The sequence below is a fragment of the Corapipo altera genome, unplaced genomic scaffold (genome assembly GCF_003945725.1).
Source record: "Corapipo altera isolate COAL_440 unplaced genomic scaffold, ASM394572v1 56, whole genome shotgun sequence".
NCBI lineage: Eukaryota > Metazoa > Chordata > Aves > Passeriformes > Pipridae > Corapipo > Corapipo altera.
This window is the reverse complement of record NW_020884896.1, coordinates 7,740,937-7,760,667: the sequence shown is the minus strand read 5'-3', so window position 1 is coordinate 7,760,667 and position 19,731 is coordinate 7,740,937. Positions and strand designations below refer to the sequence as shown.

General features: G+C 40.8%; 1 protein-coding gene across 1 annotated transcript in view; it reads right to left on the bottom strand.

The window, feature by feature from the left end:
* Positions 1 to 19,731, bottom strand: part of SORCS3 (sortilin related VPS10 domain containing receptor 3) — a 292,438-nt gene that overhangs the window by 31,142 nt on the left and 241,565 nt on the right. The window contains exons 16-19 of the mRNA XM_027648351.1: positions 7,964 to 8,081; positions 6,352 to 6,485; positions 2,051 to 2,164; positions 677 to 848 (exon numbers count right to left, since the gene is read on the bottom strand). Of these exons, the coding sequence (XP_027504152.1) occupies positions 677 to 848; positions 2,051 to 2,164; positions 6,352 to 6,485; positions 7,964 to 8,081 (538 nt within the window). The remainder of the gene's footprint in view (positions 1 to 676; positions 849 to 2,050; positions 2,165 to 6,351; positions 6,486 to 7,963; positions 8,082 to 19,731) is intronic.

Below are 19,731 nucleotides of genomic sequence, written 5' to 3'. Positions count from 1 at the left end.
GTGCCTGCTTTAGCTCTCCAAGCCTCCAATGAGTCACAAACCTTGGTGACACAGGCCACACCATATGTATTTGCCAAACAGACAATTACCTGACTCAGAGAGACCACCAGAAGTGCCTCAATATCTTGATGCTTTGGGCAGCAGCATGGCCTGGTATCATTTATGCTGCTGTTGGCTACAGAGGGAACCATACCAATAAATAAATACAACAGATATGGGCTGGGAGGGTGCTTTGAGGAGGCTCAATTCCTACTGCAAAACAACAATGCCCCTCACTGTTCCCTATGAGTCTGAAAATGTTCAGACTCAGCTAAAGTTTTGCATCTCAAACACAGAATTATTAAGCACAGAAATGCCATTTCAGCCTCACAAACACCATAATCTGCAGTTCACTGGAAGCAGCAAGAGGCTAGTGGGGAAACAAATTTTTGTCCAGATCTTTCTTTCTTTAGTATTGACTTCATCAACCCTGACAGACAAGATAACCAGCCACACACCAGCTTGATGATTTGCTTGTATGTTTCACCCTTTTCTATTAATTCTCATAAATCTCAGGACTGTTGACCATTTCATAATCCCACTTGATTGCTATTTTCCTCTCAGCAACCTGAAAAGTGAAGGAAAAGAATGCCAGTCCTGCCACGCAGAGAAAAGTTTGCTGAGACCACTAACACACCTCTTCCATAAGGATGATGAAGGTGGCATTGTGTCCCTGCTCCATGACCAGTTTTCCATCAGTAGTGAGGATGTGCAATCCCCGAGGTGCTTTTCCAGGGCACTTCTCCATCTTGGCCATGTACTTCTCTCTCAAGCCATCTGTGCAGTTGTTAGACACAATCCTTCGGTACCTGGGGAACAGTCAAAAAAGGAGATTGGGCTCAGACAGTGGGTGGAAATGTTCCTTTGTGGTTTTTTTGTTTCTCCTCATTTATGCATGTGTTTTTTCAAAGGCTAACTGCCTGCATGATTCCCTCACTGAAAGGAAGAATCAAAACCCAACATTTTATTAAATGAGAGAAAGCCAAACCAATCACAATCCAATGTTCTCCAGAGATTCTCAGCAGCATCACTGAGAAAAGACACATTGTAGAGGTGAATTACTGTGCCCTGCTAAAAGGCAGAGAACTCCTCCAACTCCCTATGCCTGCAGGATTGCACCCTGCATCCCAGCTTTTTAATTATGCTTTTTATTACATTTTGTCTGCCTCTACTGTGCTAGAAGGCACTTGAAATTATCTACCAAGGGCTTTGTCCAGTTCAATTTTAAAATGATTCAAGGAATAGTTTTCTTCTCTTAGCTCTTCTTGGAAGAGGTTAGCTAAGAAGCAAGGCACTTGGCTATTCCCAGTGTTGATGAGGGGGATTAACCCTTTCTATTAATTTCACAGTAAAAATACAGGATTGGTTAAGAAGACACAAACCCCAACAGTTTTGCAACAAGTCAGTGCAACAAGTGTTTCACAACATCTCCTGCATGATAGAATAACATTTGCAAAGTGATACTACCATAATAAACCAACACTTGCCATCTGTTCTGGATAAAACCAAGAGAAATCAGCACATACAGCTTGCCTGAAATGCAAGACGTTGTATATACAAAGTGAAAATGGCAAAGGAAAAAAAGAGGCTAAAAATTGCTCATATAAGCCTTCCTAGAAGCTGATACAAATAGGAGCTGTAATATAGTAAGAGGTTCAAAAAAAACCAATGTGAAATACCTCGAACCTGTACCTTTAAATGTTCAGCTGTCTCTCAGATAGACCTTCTTGATTCATGTTTTAATTTTGCAGCAAAGGGGAGCTCCAAGTCTAGACTCCAGGGATCACACATCACTTGATAGCAATGCAATATCTACATGTCACGTATGTTAACGTGCTTCTCCCTGTCTCTGAGGAATGAGGCAGTGTTCCATACAGATGCTGCTGCAAACATTACCACATGAATACAACTGGAAAAGAGCCAGATGGGATGCAGAGAAAGAAGAACCATCCAGATTCTCTTTGTGTACTGCAAAGTCACCAAAACCAGACGGACTGCAAGACTCACTTACCCAGTGCTGTTCCAGTAGTTCTGACCAATGCTGCAATCCTTGGACAGGGAGGATGGGCTGAACCAGAAGGCTGGGATACACTGGTTGTTGCTGTGCCTCTCATACCCATAGTCACTACAGAGACAAGTCAGGAGTGCATCACTGTACCCATCTACTGGATTCAGCTCAGAGTTTTAGGTGACATCCCCAAAGCGCGTGTATGTTGGTGGTTCTCTGCTGGATGGCGTGGCATCATGGATTGGGCTCATCCAGAGACAAAGTACTGGACTAGTTTGAGAGGCAGGAACATGATTCACAGAAGGCATATGACATCTGACAACACCAGAACTACTTACCTTGCAGAGCACTGAAGGATTTGCATTTCATTTGACTACCAAACACGGATGGAGATTTAGAAAGAAAATTGTATTGTTAATTTCTTTTCCTATTAATCTCTAATTTAAATTTCACTTTTTGGGTTCTTTCAGTTTGCTTGCTTTTTGCAGTCTTTGCTTTTAGAACAAACCAGACTAATTCTAATTTTTCACTTTTTCCCAATGAAGTGGCTAGGAACATAAAACACTAGGAGCATTTCCTGAACAACTAGCCATGGCATGTATATTTATGTATGTTAATGACCTCCCTGCTTTCTGACTGAGCTATGACTTCCCTGAGAGAAAACATACCGCTGATGTTTTTCTAATGCTGAACTAAAACAACATAGTTCAGCCTAAGGATTACATGGTATTGTGTCACATAGGGAAGGCAATCTAGGGTATTGATGCTTCTTTGGACCACCTAAGAGTGGAAGTGTACACAATCACACGCAAAACTGCTTTTTACAGATGTCTTTGTGTGCCAATACAATGATGAAGCAATAGGATTAATCCAAAGCTTTCCATAACTTTTAATAGGCTCTGGATCAGGTTTCTATGCATAGCCTTTATTGGCAGTCCGGATTCAAAGGGCAAATAAAAAGAGATCCTGGATTTTTGCCTGAAGCAAGTTAACAAATGCCAACACACTAAACCTCAGTGAAAACAAAGACACTGCAGAAGCCACTATCTTGAAACATCTCTGTGCCCTTTAGGACAATCTGAGTTTTATCCTTCCCCCATTCAGAGTCTGAACTGCCAACAGAAAGTCTTTAGGAAGTTCTTTGATGAGACAAAATTGTGCTATGTCCCCAGCGACCCAGACTGCTACTGTTCCTTTTTTGGAGGACAAAAATTCTGCAAGCTACTTTAAAAGGTTTGGAGATTCCCTAATGCTCTTTCTCTCAACATTCAATTTAATCATTCTCAGTGGGTCCGACCTGCACAGTCAAAAATGCCTGGCAGGGACTTGATAATTAAAAATATTCAGGAGGAGCTGTACTTTGCCCAGGAGAAGAAAAGAGCTGCATAAATATTTAATAAAATTAAAGACAACATTGCTGTGTGCCCTCAAGGTTCTGTGCTTGTTCATTAACTTCTGGTAAATGTATATTAAAACCTCGCATGCTGCCCACCTTCCTTCTCATAAGCCCCAGGGTTTGCATAAGTTAAGGAAATAATCAAGTCCAGCTGCTGTGCTGTCTTTGTCAGAAAAGCTATCTTGACAGAGTAAATAAAGAAGCAGGAGGAGGGAAAAGAAAGATCAGTGAGTGCTTTAATAACACTTTGGAGTTCCTGCTGCCAGAAAAAGGCCAGGATTTGCTTTAGAAAATGACTGCAAGGGTTGGCAGGAGTCACTCCTGATCTTGACTCATGAGGATTTGTTGAACTGGGGCCCTGGATCATAATTTATGCCCCTGATTTTTAGATCAGCCTTATATCTAATAGGAAAAAACAGCACTGCAACCATGAGGCAGAGAGAGGCAAGGGCACTGAGACCAAATGGGAGGGAGCACAACCCTCACAGCCTCTGCTATAGGGCTGCTGCAGTCATTTGTCCCATCTCCACGGCTCTTGAAGTCAGACATCATCACACCCAGTAGCTTGGGATGCTCCAAGACCAGCACCAGCCTCCAAATCTACTTAGTGGGGAAGCAGAGGGCCTGTCTGTTGGGACTTGCTGGTGAGTGTAGTCACACAGCCCCAGCTGCTGACCCTTCTTCTTTCCCTGACACTCCACAGGACCTGCTCAGTGCAACACAAGAGACAGACCAGTCAGTGCTTTCAAGAACAATCAGACACTGTGAACCCAGCCAGAAAAGGCTGAGTGGACATTTTTTTTTTCTTGAAAAGGAAACATTTTTCTTGAAAATTCATTAAGTGAAAGAGTAGGAGCTTTCCTTTCAACTTTCCTGTCCACCTTCTAGTCAGCAGAGAGAAAAGGGATTTCTCATACTGACATCCCAAAGAAGGCAGATGAATCTAAAATGTATTCTAGAATAACCCATATTTTGCCACTGCTTAAATAACTGTCTCATCCTTTAGAAGTCACAAGTCAGAGCAGATGGGTCCACCTTTTTCTCTGAAAATCACTTTTCAGATAATCAAGCTTGGTGTCCCAATTCCAGCACTGCTAGTAATTTCCTCAAAATGACTGCCCCACACCTTCCAGTCAGCCCTGCCAACCAGCATCAAAACTCACCCTTAAACTAAAGCATTTTCTTCTGATTCTCCATCACCAGCTAAAACAATTCTGCAATTGGAAGCCAGTTAACAATTCTGTTGGCAGTGCAGGGTCTGAAACAAAAGCCAGCTTGCTGTCCTCTAATTGCATTTTCTCTGCAGGACTGACAGGGTTAACAGCAATATTCTCAAATGTTAGCAGGAAAGTTAAGCAAAAATGATACTGAATGCAAGCAAGAAACGGCCAATTGACTGAAAAGGTGTGTTCTGATGCAGATCTTTTTCAAGGCAGAACAGCACTTAAGTCCAATTTAGCTACCATGGTTTTCCACTTACAGCTCGGACAAGACAAGCTTCACTGTGAAAATAGAAAGCCGATGAGGCATAAAGCAGTATAAGGGTAAAAAAAATCAAGTAAACTCATAAGTATCTCTAGAGATTGGTTCTTGATTCACCCCAGAGGCATATGCCACTGCCAAGGGCAAATACTGTAGAGCAAAATAGTTCGTCCTGCAAGTTCTCATGATGAAAACAAAGGGGAAAGATCTCATGAGTCAAGTTAAGGACTCTCAGATATAATTTTGGCATTAGGAACAAATTAAACATCCATCCAGATAAGATGAAAATCTCTGCTCTATATCCGTGAACCTCTCTTAAAGCCAAACTACTACGATATTCAAGAGAACACTTTGGTCTATATTTTTTCTTAATTTTTCTACATTTCAGTACGTCCATGCTCCAAAACATAACTACGAGTTTCAGCTGGCCTAAGTCCAAATAAATAACTACGAGTTTCAGCTGGCCTAAGTCCAAATAAATGTATAGATCTCATGCCTCACACCTCTTCAGAAGGTATTCAAAGGTAAGAGAAGTTTTTGGAAATTATACCAGTACTGAGTCAGACATTGATCCTGATAAACTACTATAAAAATTAAAATGCTTTTTCAGCTGATCAGCTTTCAGGATATCTTGAATTCTATTTAAATTACATTATTTAAGCTCAAACATGACAGATATTGACAGTTTTAAATATTTGAAATATTGCCTATCACAAGTTCTATGTAGTAATTCCTTGTGCAGAGATCCTGACTTGTGCATTCTCCCATCTCCTATCTCTGATTGTCAAGCAGTATCAAGCAGTGTTTCATTTCCCCCCTGTTTTATTTTTAAGCTGCTTTCAAAGTGACCTTAAAGTAATTTGAAAATTATGACCCCGTTAAGTTAGAAACACCAATATTTATGCAAAATTTTATATCTGACAAGGGTGGGCTGTAGGTGTCACAGAAGCCCTTTCAGAAATTTCTCAATAAAACATTGTTAAAAAGCAACAAATGGTTCCCAGTAATTCAAAGGAATAACAAAAAAAGTGCATGTTTTCCTAGCTTGCTCCCTAGGCATTCAATGATCTCAGAAGTGAGGACAGAGAAATTCCCTCTGTCTCTTGAAAGGGACGTGCTTTGGACCAGAGAAGTCCCGATTGTCACTCTTCTAGAATGACAGACAAAAATGTCAAACAGTACTTGCAATTTTTTGCTTTTGAATTCCAGGCTTGGATTTCTCATGGAGTTTAACAAATCTCTCCTCCAGACGGAAGGGAAGCCTCCCCCACACAACAGGTATGGGGGTCACAGCTCTGCTATATGGCGCAGTCACAGCCGCAAAGCTGCATTAGATGCAGCTTCTCTTCAAAGTTTTCTGTCTGGGTATTGTTTTGACCACTACAAGAATAGCCCATGCAAAAAGTCACCAGAAACATATACTCACCACTCAAAGTCTCCTTGACCACAGACACACGGTTCAGACACCACAGTTTGGGAATAATCCTGACTTAGGGAACATTGGGCTCCAGGCTTGCGTTTTTTATAGATCTTCCTCTCTCCCATGACACAAGGCTCCCCCTTCATTAGCCAAGGAACAAGAGGAAAAAGAGATTTGTAGTGGCAGCTATGTCCTAAATGGAGCATTTTGTCAAAAGATGCAAAAGGCAATGAAAAAAAGCATTTACCACTGGGAGAGTTGGCAGTGCGGAGTCCAGCTCCCTTTTGTGTCTTTGTAAAATCAAAAGTCACCATGGGAGGACTCATGAGTGCAGTGTGTTCAGCATTGAGTTGGGATGCTAATGACAATGTGCCCAAAATGTCTGGATGCCCAAACCATCACACCCACTTATGCCATGTTTCAGAAGGTATACATCAATATCAAGGCCTATGAATTATCCTGAAAAGATAACGTGGGTGCACTCCATATGTCAGATAAAATCTGCTGCAGAAGGAAGTGTCCAGGCCTGAAACCCAAGGCAGGGACAAAATCTAGGTGTGGAACACAGGATTTGACTCCCTTGCTCTTTCCTTAGTAGACCTGGTTTTGTTATGGATCTTGAATAATTCTGATGGTGTGTTTTGCTGGGCTTCTTGAATGCAAAGGTTTTCAAGAACACTACTGGAAGTACCTAATCTAAAAGAAACATTTGATATTTAGGTGAGTTGCTATAAACAGAATTTTCTATGATGCAGAAATAATTTGTCTGCATAGAAATAAGAAAAAAAGGACAACACCTAATTGAAATATTTATCTTTCCCATAAACAATGATGCCCTTGGTTACACACGTGTCTTCCCTTTTCTTTCATTTAAACTATTTCCATTTATTCAATTCTATGACTTCAGTTATCCGACACATTCTTGCAAATTAATGCTCATTTCTTATTTATGTATTTCATTCAGGAATATCACAGTGCCAATGGTTCTGACCCTAGTTATGTTCCCCTGCAGGGTGTGGGACATCCTGTTGGTGGCAAGTAGCCCATAAATAATCTGCAGAGGGTATTGACCTCTCAGTTCTGGTCACTTCAGGACCTAAATATATCCACCATGAAAATAAGCCAGAGTGTATGAAAAGAAAAGCACATATCTTTGAATAGAATGAAATAATTTGGCCTTCTTTGGTCTTTTATTCAAGAGCTCCCCAGAGTTTTATAGACATCTGCAGGACCTGCAGGATGAATAAATGTTTTTATTTTCATTTTCGAGTAGGGAAAATAGAGGTAAAGTGAAACAAAATTATTTTCATGAGTCACTGACAGAGCTACAAAGGGTTCAACATCTTCCACAATTCAATCACAAGGTGAGGTTTTACATTGCCCTAAGCACTGAGGCCAAAAAGATTCATCTGGTGCAATGGATTATTTTCATAAAAATAGAAGTTAATCTCCTGAACTTGCCCACAGAAGACTGGCCCCAGGTTTATTCATGCATATTCTTCAAGGGATGCAAGAAAATCCATATGTTTTGCTGGAAATAACAACTGCATTCCTACCAGGCAACACAGAGTACAGGAAAAGGAACACCCATCAACCCCTCTCTACACAGTGGGAATACCTGATTGTGCAGATGCCAGGTTTGGTAGTCATCTTTGTTACACCTTCGGCTGAAGATAGACTTGTAATCCACCTTGACCAGCTGCCACTCAGAACGGAGACTGAAGTGCCCAAAAACTCTGAGCATGGGAGACAAAAAAAAGGAAAGAACCAGAGTCAGCCAGACATGCTTGCATTAAGCAAATAATGTTTCATGAATCTCAGCTGCAGAAATCAATACAGCCTTGGAGCTTGATGTCAGAAAATGGTATTCAGTCACAAGTAACATTTTGCTGTTCCTAAGACGTCCTAAGACTGTTTATCCTTTTCCTGACACCTCATACAGCCTCTGTTGGAAGGTCTTTCCATGACTGTAGTACCTGGCACAATGGGACCCTAGTCTAATACTTGTATCACTCAAGAACATTAAACAACTAGTTTAGACACTAGCAGTGTGTCTAACATCAAGGGTTTGGCTGTCTCAAAATCAAGCCTTTCTTAGACAACACAGTTTCTTTACTGTTGAACATATGTGTTGCACAAACTTACTACTTAATGAATTGTGAAACACCAGAAATTAACATTTGGGATATGGACTAAAGATAGTAGTGTCCCTTCCCCTAAGTGAATGCTGACTGCAGCTAGTAGGAATGGAATTAAAAATGATCACCACTGCAGAATTTTTTCTTGACTCTTGTGAGTAGGTCACTCATCATCAGCAGTCACTGATCACACTCCATGGTTCATCTAAGTAATAAGCAATAAGTTCATTTTCAGGATGAAAATGACACATTTTTCACACAAATCTAGTATAACACAAGACCGAGTAAGTCAGTATACGGGAGCAGCTGGAGCTGAAGAGTCAGCACCCAAAAAATAGGGGAAGGACTCCGACTGTAATCTGAAACTCAGGCACAGATCTGTTACAAATAGAACGATGAATGATATAAAATTGAATTGTAGCAGAGGTTTCTCCTCAAGTTTGGACCAGAACACTGGGAGCAGAGATGGCTGTCAAACACAGGTCTCTAAATTCCATTTCAACTATGCAGCCTTCCTTCACATGCAGGTAAAACTTCATAATTGTTTAAGTGCCCAGAAGGGAAGGACCAAGGCAGCAACAAGCAGTGATGACACACATCACCAAAGTACCACCAGGTATTCTACATGTTGAAAGCTCATCCCTTCATCAAAGAAAACAAAATCATAGCAAACCCCTGGTTTAATTAATAAATTTTCAATCAAAACAGATTCCCATTTCCTTGGCCCACTATGATTTTCTCAGTAAGGAGGAACTTTTCAATCCACTGCAGCTGGATTTACAAGGAGGTGTATAATATGCGGAGATTAGGATGGGTAATCAGACTTTAAAAGCCATTAATAAAACTACAGCTTCTCATCGGCAGGGGGAAATCTCAGTACACATCAGCAGATAAAGATCAAGTTGATTTGTCCTTATAACATCTCAAGGTTTTGACTATTTTGAATATATAAAAGAACCTAAAACTTCATCTAAAACACGAGTCCCAGATTTAAAAAATTCTGTATGTACCACAACCCAGATCTTCTCTGACACTCAAGAAAGGTCACTGCATCAGCGTTATTGCAGTATTTAGAGGGCAGAGAATGATTTTTTTTCATTATTCCAAATCTTTCACCAATTTATATTTTTACCCAAGCCATTTCTGAGACTAAAGTTTTTGTTGTTTTAATTATTCCAGAGTAACAAAGAAAGAGGGAGAAAGAAGATTTACAAACTTTCCTATGAAATAAGGAGAAACAGAAGAATTCCACACACTGATCACAATTCAGATCCTGCTGTGTCCCCAGTGTGATGCCATTCTTTACTCCGGATCATCTTAGTTTATACTGTAATCATACAGAGTGTTGGCTTTGCTCGACCCTCAGTCTTTCTGTAGACTGTAACCTTCATCAAAACTCCTCTGCATTGTGCTGTTCTTTGTGAAACAAAGACCATCCAGGGATCATTCATGTTCTCCCACTGAGACCTGTCTCAGCTCATGGGTATCAGGCAGAGAAAGGTGGGTGGGTGAGATATGCGAGTCTGGAGCTCTGGGTTTGCTGTGGACACCTTTTTATATCCAAGTTCTGCCTCACAAAAGCAAGCTTCACAAAGCTGAAAAGGAGAGGACACAAGAAGAACCTGTGCCAAATACATATTCAGTTAGAAGTGAGTAGGTAGGGAAGGACTTGTCTGGTTGAATGAGTTTATTAGGTAGATTGTTGCTGCTCTCCAGAATAATTCTCAGCGTAGTCCTTCCTAATTGTGGGTATTACTGACACAAAATACCAAGACATTCAGGTGAAGGTACAGAAGAAGCTGCAATTCCTGTTCCTCAGCATAGAAGGCACATCCTAGACCAAGAGAAACTCACAGAAAACAAAGCAGTATGGGGTGCCAGGGCACTTGTTGGGAGAAGAAGGCAAGAAAGGGAAAGAGCACAGGAGGAAGGATGAGGAAGGCCTCCAAAACTGTGCTCAAATAGGAATTCTAACTGCTGTTCCCCTTCCCACTTTTCCTTGGCACTGGGTAAGTCCCATCAGCTCTTACACCACAACTGCTATCAGCACAATCTTGTCTGAGCTGGATGTGATGCATGACTGAAACATCATTCCTGCAAAGCGGCAGTGCAGCAGGCAGAAACCATTTAGCCCGGCAGATTTATACCAGTTTAGATTTGACTTGGGTGTTTATTACACAAAAAATATAGCAAAAGGAGAAGAGAACATGATCAAACACATACACTTCCCTGAACACAGAAGATAAAAGGGCCAGAGAAATTGAACACTTTGGCAGTCAATGCTTCTCAAGGAAAATTTTGTTCCTCAAACTGACCCTGAGCTAACTGTCCATCAGGAGAGGAAAAAGTTTCTTTTTGCTTTTGAAAAATTGTCAGAATTACTTGATTTTTAAATCTACTAAAATAAGCTAAGGCAAACCTCCGACATTGAAATTCTTCCATGATAATTAATGAAAAAACCTCAAAGTTTCCTAAGTGGAAAGCAGCATATTAGCATTCCAAAAGCACAGAGCATTAGATAGTCTTTAATTAAATGATTTCAAAGACGATCTTTGTGTATAATTGCTATAATTTAGATGGAAACAATACTACACTAAATGTAATTAGAGGAGTGTGAACAGAGAGGGATGTTTTCCTCTGTGCTGCAGAGATGGTTCTGGGTCAGCTGATTCCTAAAGTAGTGAGTTCTCACCCCACCCTCCCCTTGCTAATAAAAAGCTCCTTAGGGCTAATCAACCACTGTGGTGCAGGCTTCAGAGATAAGAGTTGCAGAGGAGCCAACAAGCACCTGCACCCTGTGTGAGTACTGCTCGCCAATACTACATACCACCTGGACCCCTATAGAACGGTTTCATTGACCAGCCAACATGATGAAGGTTGTTACAGTTCATGATGACTTTGTTGTGCATTTGAAACTTCGATGAGTTGCTATAAGCAAACATAAGGAATGGAAAAGAAGTCTTTGTTATCTGTGGGGCTCCACTAGTCTCTCAAACAGTTTTCCTTAGAAAGTGATGGAAACCTTCATTGTTTGTGAAATTAAAAATGGGCTAAACAAACCACCAAAGGGCACAAACTCTGACTGAGTATGACCACATAGTGCAGCTGAACTCTGCTTTCATCAGTTTTGTGAACTACATCACTGGATCTTTTTCCACAGAGACTAAGGTGTATGCACATGACGTCTTCTCAGTGTATTTCTCAGGGTGGCCAGGTCCAAGAGAGGGTTGGGCAGACAGAAAAGAGCTGCAACATTTTAAAATTGCTAGTGTTGGGCTCTCAATAACTGTTAGCACTAAGTGCTCCAGCTGTTACATAACAGTTTCTGTATCCAGTGTAAATAAACAAAGCAAGTCCCAAGGAAAGAGATTCAAATAGAGATTGGTGGGAGTTTCTTTTTCCCTACTCAACTGGAAGAGTCCTCAAGTTGCTTTGAAGATACCATCTCATTCATCTTACCCGATTTCCATGTGCCTTTGTTTCTCATTTACTTTGTTTGGTCATTAAATTAGGGAGGTAGATGTTTTTAACAAACATAGATAAACTACCAAGATGATACAGGGGAAAAGGAAATAAACTACTATAAATTTTTTATCAATGACTTTGTCTACCATGGTCTAACTGAAAGCTCTTAATTTTTTCTTGAAAGAATAGAAGACAAAAGAAGAGAGCTGAGTTTTCAAGGTCCCACTCTGGGAAGCCAACAAAAAAACTATATTTTGATTTTTCTAGATAAGCAGTCTGATCTGGAAGTCCTTGAGAAGCAAGAACAAGAGCCCAGATGGTATTTAGATAGGTATTTAGGTTTTCTGACTAGGTTCTCCAACCTAAGCCATGGAATAGTAATTTATAGACTTTAACCTGGATAAGTTTTGTTCTAGCTCTTTGAGTAAGCAGTTGAAACTCCACATAAAATCTTAGCTAATAGGACAGCATCTTCCCAATTGGTTCTGTGCATAGCTCACAGTGGAATCATTGCCAAGAAATCAGAAAATGCTTCCCAAGCCCTTCTTTGGAGAAACAGGGCAAGGCTTTTATTGCCAGGACTGGATGTCATTAATTTGGAGAAAAATTGTTAGAAACATGGAAAACACTTCTGAAATGCCTACAGATTCATGATGGACTCATTTTAGAAAAGGTCACTGGTAATGCTGCTATAATTATATCTTTCATTAATTTTTTTAATACACAATAACTTACAAATGCAGTATATATTGACTGGATAACCTTGTACAGAAGCCCTTTAAAAAGCTTTTTACATTTATACAGTGCTCTCTTCTCAAATTGCATTGCTTTTACCTTATCATTCCTTGCATTGTTGACAGTTGTGCTTTTTATGTAATTCAATACTGTTCCTTTCTGACAGGTCAGCAGAATGAATTGAGGGTCACAAGACAACAATTCACCTACCTCTGGTCCATAGATTCAATCCCTATCCCTGCTTAAGGTATGAGAAACAGGTCTTAAGTAATAGCTCCTGTATTGCTCTCAGGAAGAGCATCAGCTGTGTCCCTCTGGATCTATCCCTGCTGGCACTTTCAGATGAGCTGCCCAAGCATGAAAACGTAAATGTCTTCTCATGCCTAAATCAAGTCGCCTTCTATCATTTCTGAAGTAAACCAGTAAGACATTATATGGAGCAAGCAAGCACTGAAGCTGCCTGTACTTGACTGGTCTGGTCTGGATATGGATGGAATACTTTTACCTTCACTAATCATCCTACTGTCTTTGAGCGTAACACCTGCGGCGCTCAGCTGTGTCCATCATTGAGACAGATGACCAGAGATGCCAAGGAAGGAAGCAGCTGATAAGGTAATCTTCACTGCACAAAACATCAAAAGTACCCTCCTTTCTGAAGCATTTTCCCTTCACTGGACATCAACGAGGCAAGAGCCATGAAAAGGTTGGGTGTTTTTTTGCTTTTCTCAAAATACCCTTTGGATCTCTGAAGCCAGATTTTAACAAGATTAGGCCCCACACGATAGACTGTAAGCACTTTTTAACATCCAAAAATAAAAGCAAAAAATATAATATACTTAGTTGACACCATCTTTTGAGGTGAACTACACAAGCAGACAGATGGATGGATCAACAGAAAAGTAAAGCCAGAACAACAGAGAGCCAAATATATACTTTAATTGATAATACTGCGAGAAAAGCTAATTGCAGTGTCATCATAAATAGACTGTTTCATTTAGAAAAGCTTGAAATTAACCTTGATTTTTATTCCCTTTCATTGTAAAAGAAAAATGCTTGCAGAGGAAGTGTCTTCGCAAGCGAAAAATCCCCAATAGTAAAATCACCCAAATTAGTAAATGCTTCAGCTGACCTGAATCTGTGCTTTTGCTGGGGGAATGTAGACAGAGTCCAGCAAGATCACCATCTGATTTCAGTTAAAATCCCTCTTTATTTACTTCTGTGCCTCTAACAGGTAGTGACAAAACCTCATATTTAATAGGTGAACCCAAGAAGTGCCATGAAGCACACTCTGGAAGAATCACTTCCTGGCAGGGAAACAAGCATGTGTTCTGGTTTTTTGTTCTAGTCCCCTGGAGAGGATGATTTTCTCTGACCAAAACCAGGGGGAGTCACAGATCTGGGCAATCACAGTTCCAGGAGCACTGAGTAGTTAATCCACAACTGAAGGTGTTCTTTCTCTCTTTGATGTCTGTCAAACAGAACCACATGTTTCTACTGCTGCAATTTTAACAGATAACCAGATATCCAAGGAGACCACACCTTCCCAGTAAATATCACCACTGTTGTCTCATGAGCAGTGTTTGGTCAAACCCACCCTAAAAGTAGTGGCATAGCACAAGTTTGAGAGTTCCTATGTACAAACAGCTTGGATAGTATCAGACAGGCTGACACACAGGCACCCAGGGTATGTCCATGCAGTACCAGCTTGGGCCCATCAGTGCAAAAGTCAAGGACTAGATCTATTCAAATTTGGCTGGTCTGCTCTCGTGAACTCTGAAGGCATTTAACATTTTGGCCATGATGTGTAGACACGGACCTGAGAGGTTGCCAGGTAAAGCCTGCATATGTCTAAGCTCTGCATTTCCACTCCTGTGGATCTTGGCAAGCTTGGGGAATAAAGTTCTTTTGCAAGACCTATTCCGGCACTTCCACAACCAGCACTGAGGTGGAGATAAGAAGCCTAGCCAGAACAGAGTTGTGGTTTGCCATTGGTTATTGTACTTAGTATCCCAGTGCTCCATGTTCTGATTAGTTCAGCATGAGTAAGGCATGAATACTGGGTGCTCCTATTTCCTCTGATCCAGAGAGCTGGGAAACATGGACTAGAGATAGAGGGATGCCCTGGAAGAAACAGTAAAGATTCAGCCAAATATACTAGCTCTAGCTGAGAAATTATTGTGTTCCTGTACAAGGTTCTTCCACATTCATAATTCCCTTGATTTGGTTTGGATTCTTCTCCCTACTATCCAGGCTGGTCCTGCATTTTCAGGGAAAATGCTAGAGCTGCTTGCTCAGGGAACACTTACAGAAGGTCTTGGTATCTAAATGTACCTCCATTCTTTGTTGACATTTACAGTTTTTCACACAATAAAGGAAAGTGCTGACAATTTCACACAAAAGAAAAGGGCCTGTTAGGAAATCTGGATATAAGCCACCTCCGTGTAAGAAAGTAGCAGTAAAGTAAGACTAGCTCCTATGGCTGAGCTGTTATGGCCAAAACCACACAAACAGCAATGGAACAGTTGCAAGTTGTGCTGGTGGGGCCAGATTTTACAAATAGGTCGTGAGAAAGGAGCTATTTTCCCATGAATTAAACATAAATCATGACTTATGAGAAACCAAATGGGCTGTGTAATCTCCCAATTTTTTTTTTATTAGGGTTTAGATGGAATTAGCATTAAAGGAGGTCGCTAGTTACATGGAAATTGGACGGAAAGGGACTGAGACAAGGAAGTAGAACTTAATTGAAAGAGACACAGATCAGCAATTAGGGAGAGTGGAAGAGGGAGAATTATGCTATCTCATGCCTGGCAAGATGATGCAGGGAGTAAGAGACTGGAAACAAAGGAAACATAAAAAATGAAAGATGACACTGGAAAAGCCGGCAATTGCCAACAAAAAACACTGTCTAATTTTTTTCCTAAACAATAAATACAGTTTTTAAGAGCCGCTTTGGAGCTTCCAATTCAGTTGCTTTTGGCTGACCTGTCAACTAGGAGCAGTAGCCTGAGGGCAATGGGTGATGATTCAGGGCTGCTGTACTTCTGTCTGTGGTTGAAAAAAAAAGTAAATTGGCTTCTTTTTTTTTTTTTCCAGAAAGAAGAGGTGCATCTTCTTCCAAATAGAATATACCATCCATTTGGATCTAGATTTTCAGATGGTGCAAATTACTGTAATTTAGACCATCTAAATAGACCATCTCAGATATAAAGCTTTGTTCCACTGCTACTATTCAGAGGGAGAAAAAACAACAGTAGTGAAACAAACTAGAATACAGCAAGATCGGACAGCAGCTTCCATGAGGGCAAATTTGTTCAAGAAAATCTTGGTCTGTATTCTCTTTCTCAACAAGAAGGCTCAAAAGAAGAATTTCACAGAACTTCTCACGCAGATGAAATCTGAAGATGTTATTTATTTCCACATCCAAGTGAAACTGAATGTCATGACATGGAGGTTTTCCACACGAGAGAAATTCAAAGAGTTGGCCCCTAGCAATCCATATTGAGCTAGTCATGGAAAGGTACATCACTGCCAGATTTCAGGGCAAGAGGGAGAGAGAAGATGGGGCAGGTGGAGAGTTTCTGTAAATACAGATTAAAAAAACAAAACCTTGCAATAAAAATCCCGCAGTATAGCCACGGCAGATCCTTTTCCCTCAGCTTTTGAAAACAGTCCTGGGATTATTCATAAGCTCAATGGGCACTTCCTTTAAAGTGCTACCAGAAGAGGAAAACCACTGCAAATGACATAGTACAGCATGATCATTTAGTTAGCAAGTAATGCCAAGTGCAATTAGCAAGTAATCTGTAGAAAGTATAATTACAAAGCAGACCTACAGTTTGGACCCGATTTCTCCATTAGCTGCACAAACACTGCAAAAGTCAGTGGGGGAGACAGGGACTCTTTTATTATTATTTTTTCAAATAGAAAGTGCTATCAAAATAAGAACTTACTGAATGACAAACCAAACCTTTTGAAATTTGGTCTCTAAAAAATTTATTGCCAGTGTTCTCAAACCACTTTACATGACAATTGCTTCAAAAGAAATCCCAGCAACATGAAAGGGAATGTGAGACACCTAGGAAGGGGGATGGGAAATCACATTAATTTTTAATCCTGTTTTTCAGAAGTGTTCTCTCCTTCGAAGCAGTCATGGAAGAGAACCAGTTTCTGACAGCTTTGAAACCTGAAGATGCTGCCACTCTCTTCTAGAAAAGACACTGGCAGGTATCAGCAACCTGAGTGTTTCATCCACTAACGAGTCTGTGGTCTCAACAGAGGCAGGTGCTGCTGCTTTACGAGAAGCTGGATAGCACAGCACATTCACTCATTTCAATCTTTCATCCTATGAATCAGCAGATTTCTAGCCAGAGATGTCCAATACAAAAAAGCCATTGCTCAGAATATGTAAGCTCTGAACACACGTGACAGGCAAAGCAGGGTGACAAGCTTTGCCTGGGTATCAAAGAAGAAGGCTCAGAAGAGGGAAGAGGGAACATCTGGAGAGCTGCTTTCCCAAAGATTAAAAAGCTCTTAGAGTGAACTCTGCAACCAACCCAGCACCGAGCCTTCAAGCTCCCAGAGAAGCTGGTATGCTGTACCACCCTTTGCCCCGTGGAGGATCAGGGCCAGGTTGAGCTGGAAAGGAGCTAAGACCATATGGTTTCTTAGTGTCCTGAGGGTTGACGAGATGAGGGCACCAGAATATTACATGTCTTGCTCTAACAGAAAGGTGAAAGAGTCTGAGGACTGTATCTGTACACAGCATCCTGCCCCTTTCTGTGCACCCCACACTAGGCCTGAGTGCTTCACACAGCCCAGCCCACCTGTTGGCAGGACAGCACAGGACCAAGATCCATCTGTCCTTATTTAACAGCACAAGAAACCAAGCATAGTAGCCTCTATAGAGAATATTTGGATTGTGTTGCCATCAGGTAAATCTTATCTTGTTAGTGAGGGAAAAGAAATCATGGATCAGCCTGGTGCTCATTTTGGTTCCTTCTGTAAGGGCCTTTTTTTTTTTAATTCACTTCAGTGAATAACAGCCTCCAGTCAACACACCTTTCTCTAGTCCTCCTCCCCGTACATGTTTACCTCACCATACACTTTTTCTGAGCATAACAGACATGACTCAGCATCTAAGGAATGAGAGATGTCTGCACCTAGGACTCAGGAGACCTACAATAATTCTAAGCTCTCCCCATGACTGGCTCCTGAGTGATTGACCATGGTATGTCCCTTGTTCTCTCTCAATTCTCCTACCAGCACAATACAACTAAAAACTTCTTTAGCATAATATTTGACCTACTGTCCATATACAGCACTTGACTCCAATGACAGTAATGCTTTCCCCAGAAAGCCAAAGATAGACAACATGTGTCACGAGCCCAGTGCCCTATCTTCATGTGTTAGAGCTTCTGCCAGGAATCTGAGTACATGGTGCAACTGCTGGGAAGAGATCTTGGGTCACAGACGTACTTTTTCTAAAGCCAAATAAATCACACGATGCTGTCTGAGAAAGATTACTCTAAGTAGATGTTCTCATCACCTGATTTGTCTACTCAGGTGCCACAGAAAGACCTCAGCTCATACTGCAAGTATTAACAGCACAATCAATATTGTGCCTCTGTGGACAGTTTAGGTGAATTCATGCAGTGATCCAAAGGCTAACAAATAGACTAGTCCTTTGGCAGAGAGGGGGATGGGAGGAGGAAGTGACACTGATTAATCTGTGATCGTTAATAATGTTTTTAAGTCTTGCAAATGAAGATAATGATATGGGTAATCAACTGTCCTACTCCAGGGTATAAACTGATCATCTGCTGGGATAAAATGGGAATTCCTATAACACACATTTTCTTGTCCATTGTAAAATCACTTGATGGCATTAGCAGATTGATCATTTTCTTGCAAAGTCCAAGCTATTCATTAGTTCCAGAAGGTTTTGAAATTAGATCAGATGATACAGAAATGCAGCTCACTAAAGCAAAGGCCAATATCCAATCCGTCATTTTAGTTTCCTCACTTAATAATTGTATTTGGAATTCTTGTTCTCAGATCAAGTTCCAAATTCTACTTTTCTTTCTGTGTGCAGTCATTATTTTCACAGATCCATTTTAATGTCATAGATTCCATTCTGAAGAGTCCTTATGTATGTTTATGCACTGAAGTCTGCACAGCCCCATGAGTCAGGACAGTAAAATGAAGTCACAAGGACACATCAGAACCTTGTGGGAAAATCTATAGCCAATAACAGTGCCAGTTGCATCACAAACAGATATTGCAATTAACAGAAAAAGAAAGGAAAACTGAAATGCAAGATGAAACCACAACAGGGACAATTAAAACTTACCAGATCTTTTACTATCTAATGGTACCTATGCAATTTGGATAAATCAGGCTTTGAAATCTGCCCTCCAATCTTTTAAAAATCCTACAGTTTTGGTAGGCCTGAGAGTATGCACAGGCTGGCTGGTCAGCCTTGCTTCACAGAAGAAGTGAAGATGAACAAGGATAAAGTTCAGAATCCTCCAGCACAACAGCCTCCATGCATAACCTTGTATCTCATTTTCTGCACTGGAAGCTGCAAGTTGGATTTAGCTTTCTACAGAACTCTAGTGAAATCTTTCCTCCAGATTCTCTCTTCACCAAATTTCTGTTGGGCTGAGAAGCAGCAGCAGAAATTGCAGAAGATCTGTCCTTTTTACAGGCAGTTTCTTTCTCCTTTTCTCAAGTAGAATGAAGAGAAGAGACTAGCTTGATGGCAGGAAAGTTTGAAAACATCTACTGGGCCACAGGAATTGAGGAACACTGTGATTCTCTTCTCCATGTACATTGCACAAGAACCTCAATTCCTCCTAGGAAAAACAATCTCATGGTGTTCTGCCACCTACTCACATCTTATTTGTTGTGACTGTTAGCAGGAGTGGAGGGCAAAGTTTGGCCCTCTGGAGAGAAAGTCTGGTCCTCTGACCACATCCCAGCAAAAGCACTATTTTCTGGTTTCACCTGAACTTTTCTCAGCACAACCACTCAGAGGTGGCAGACC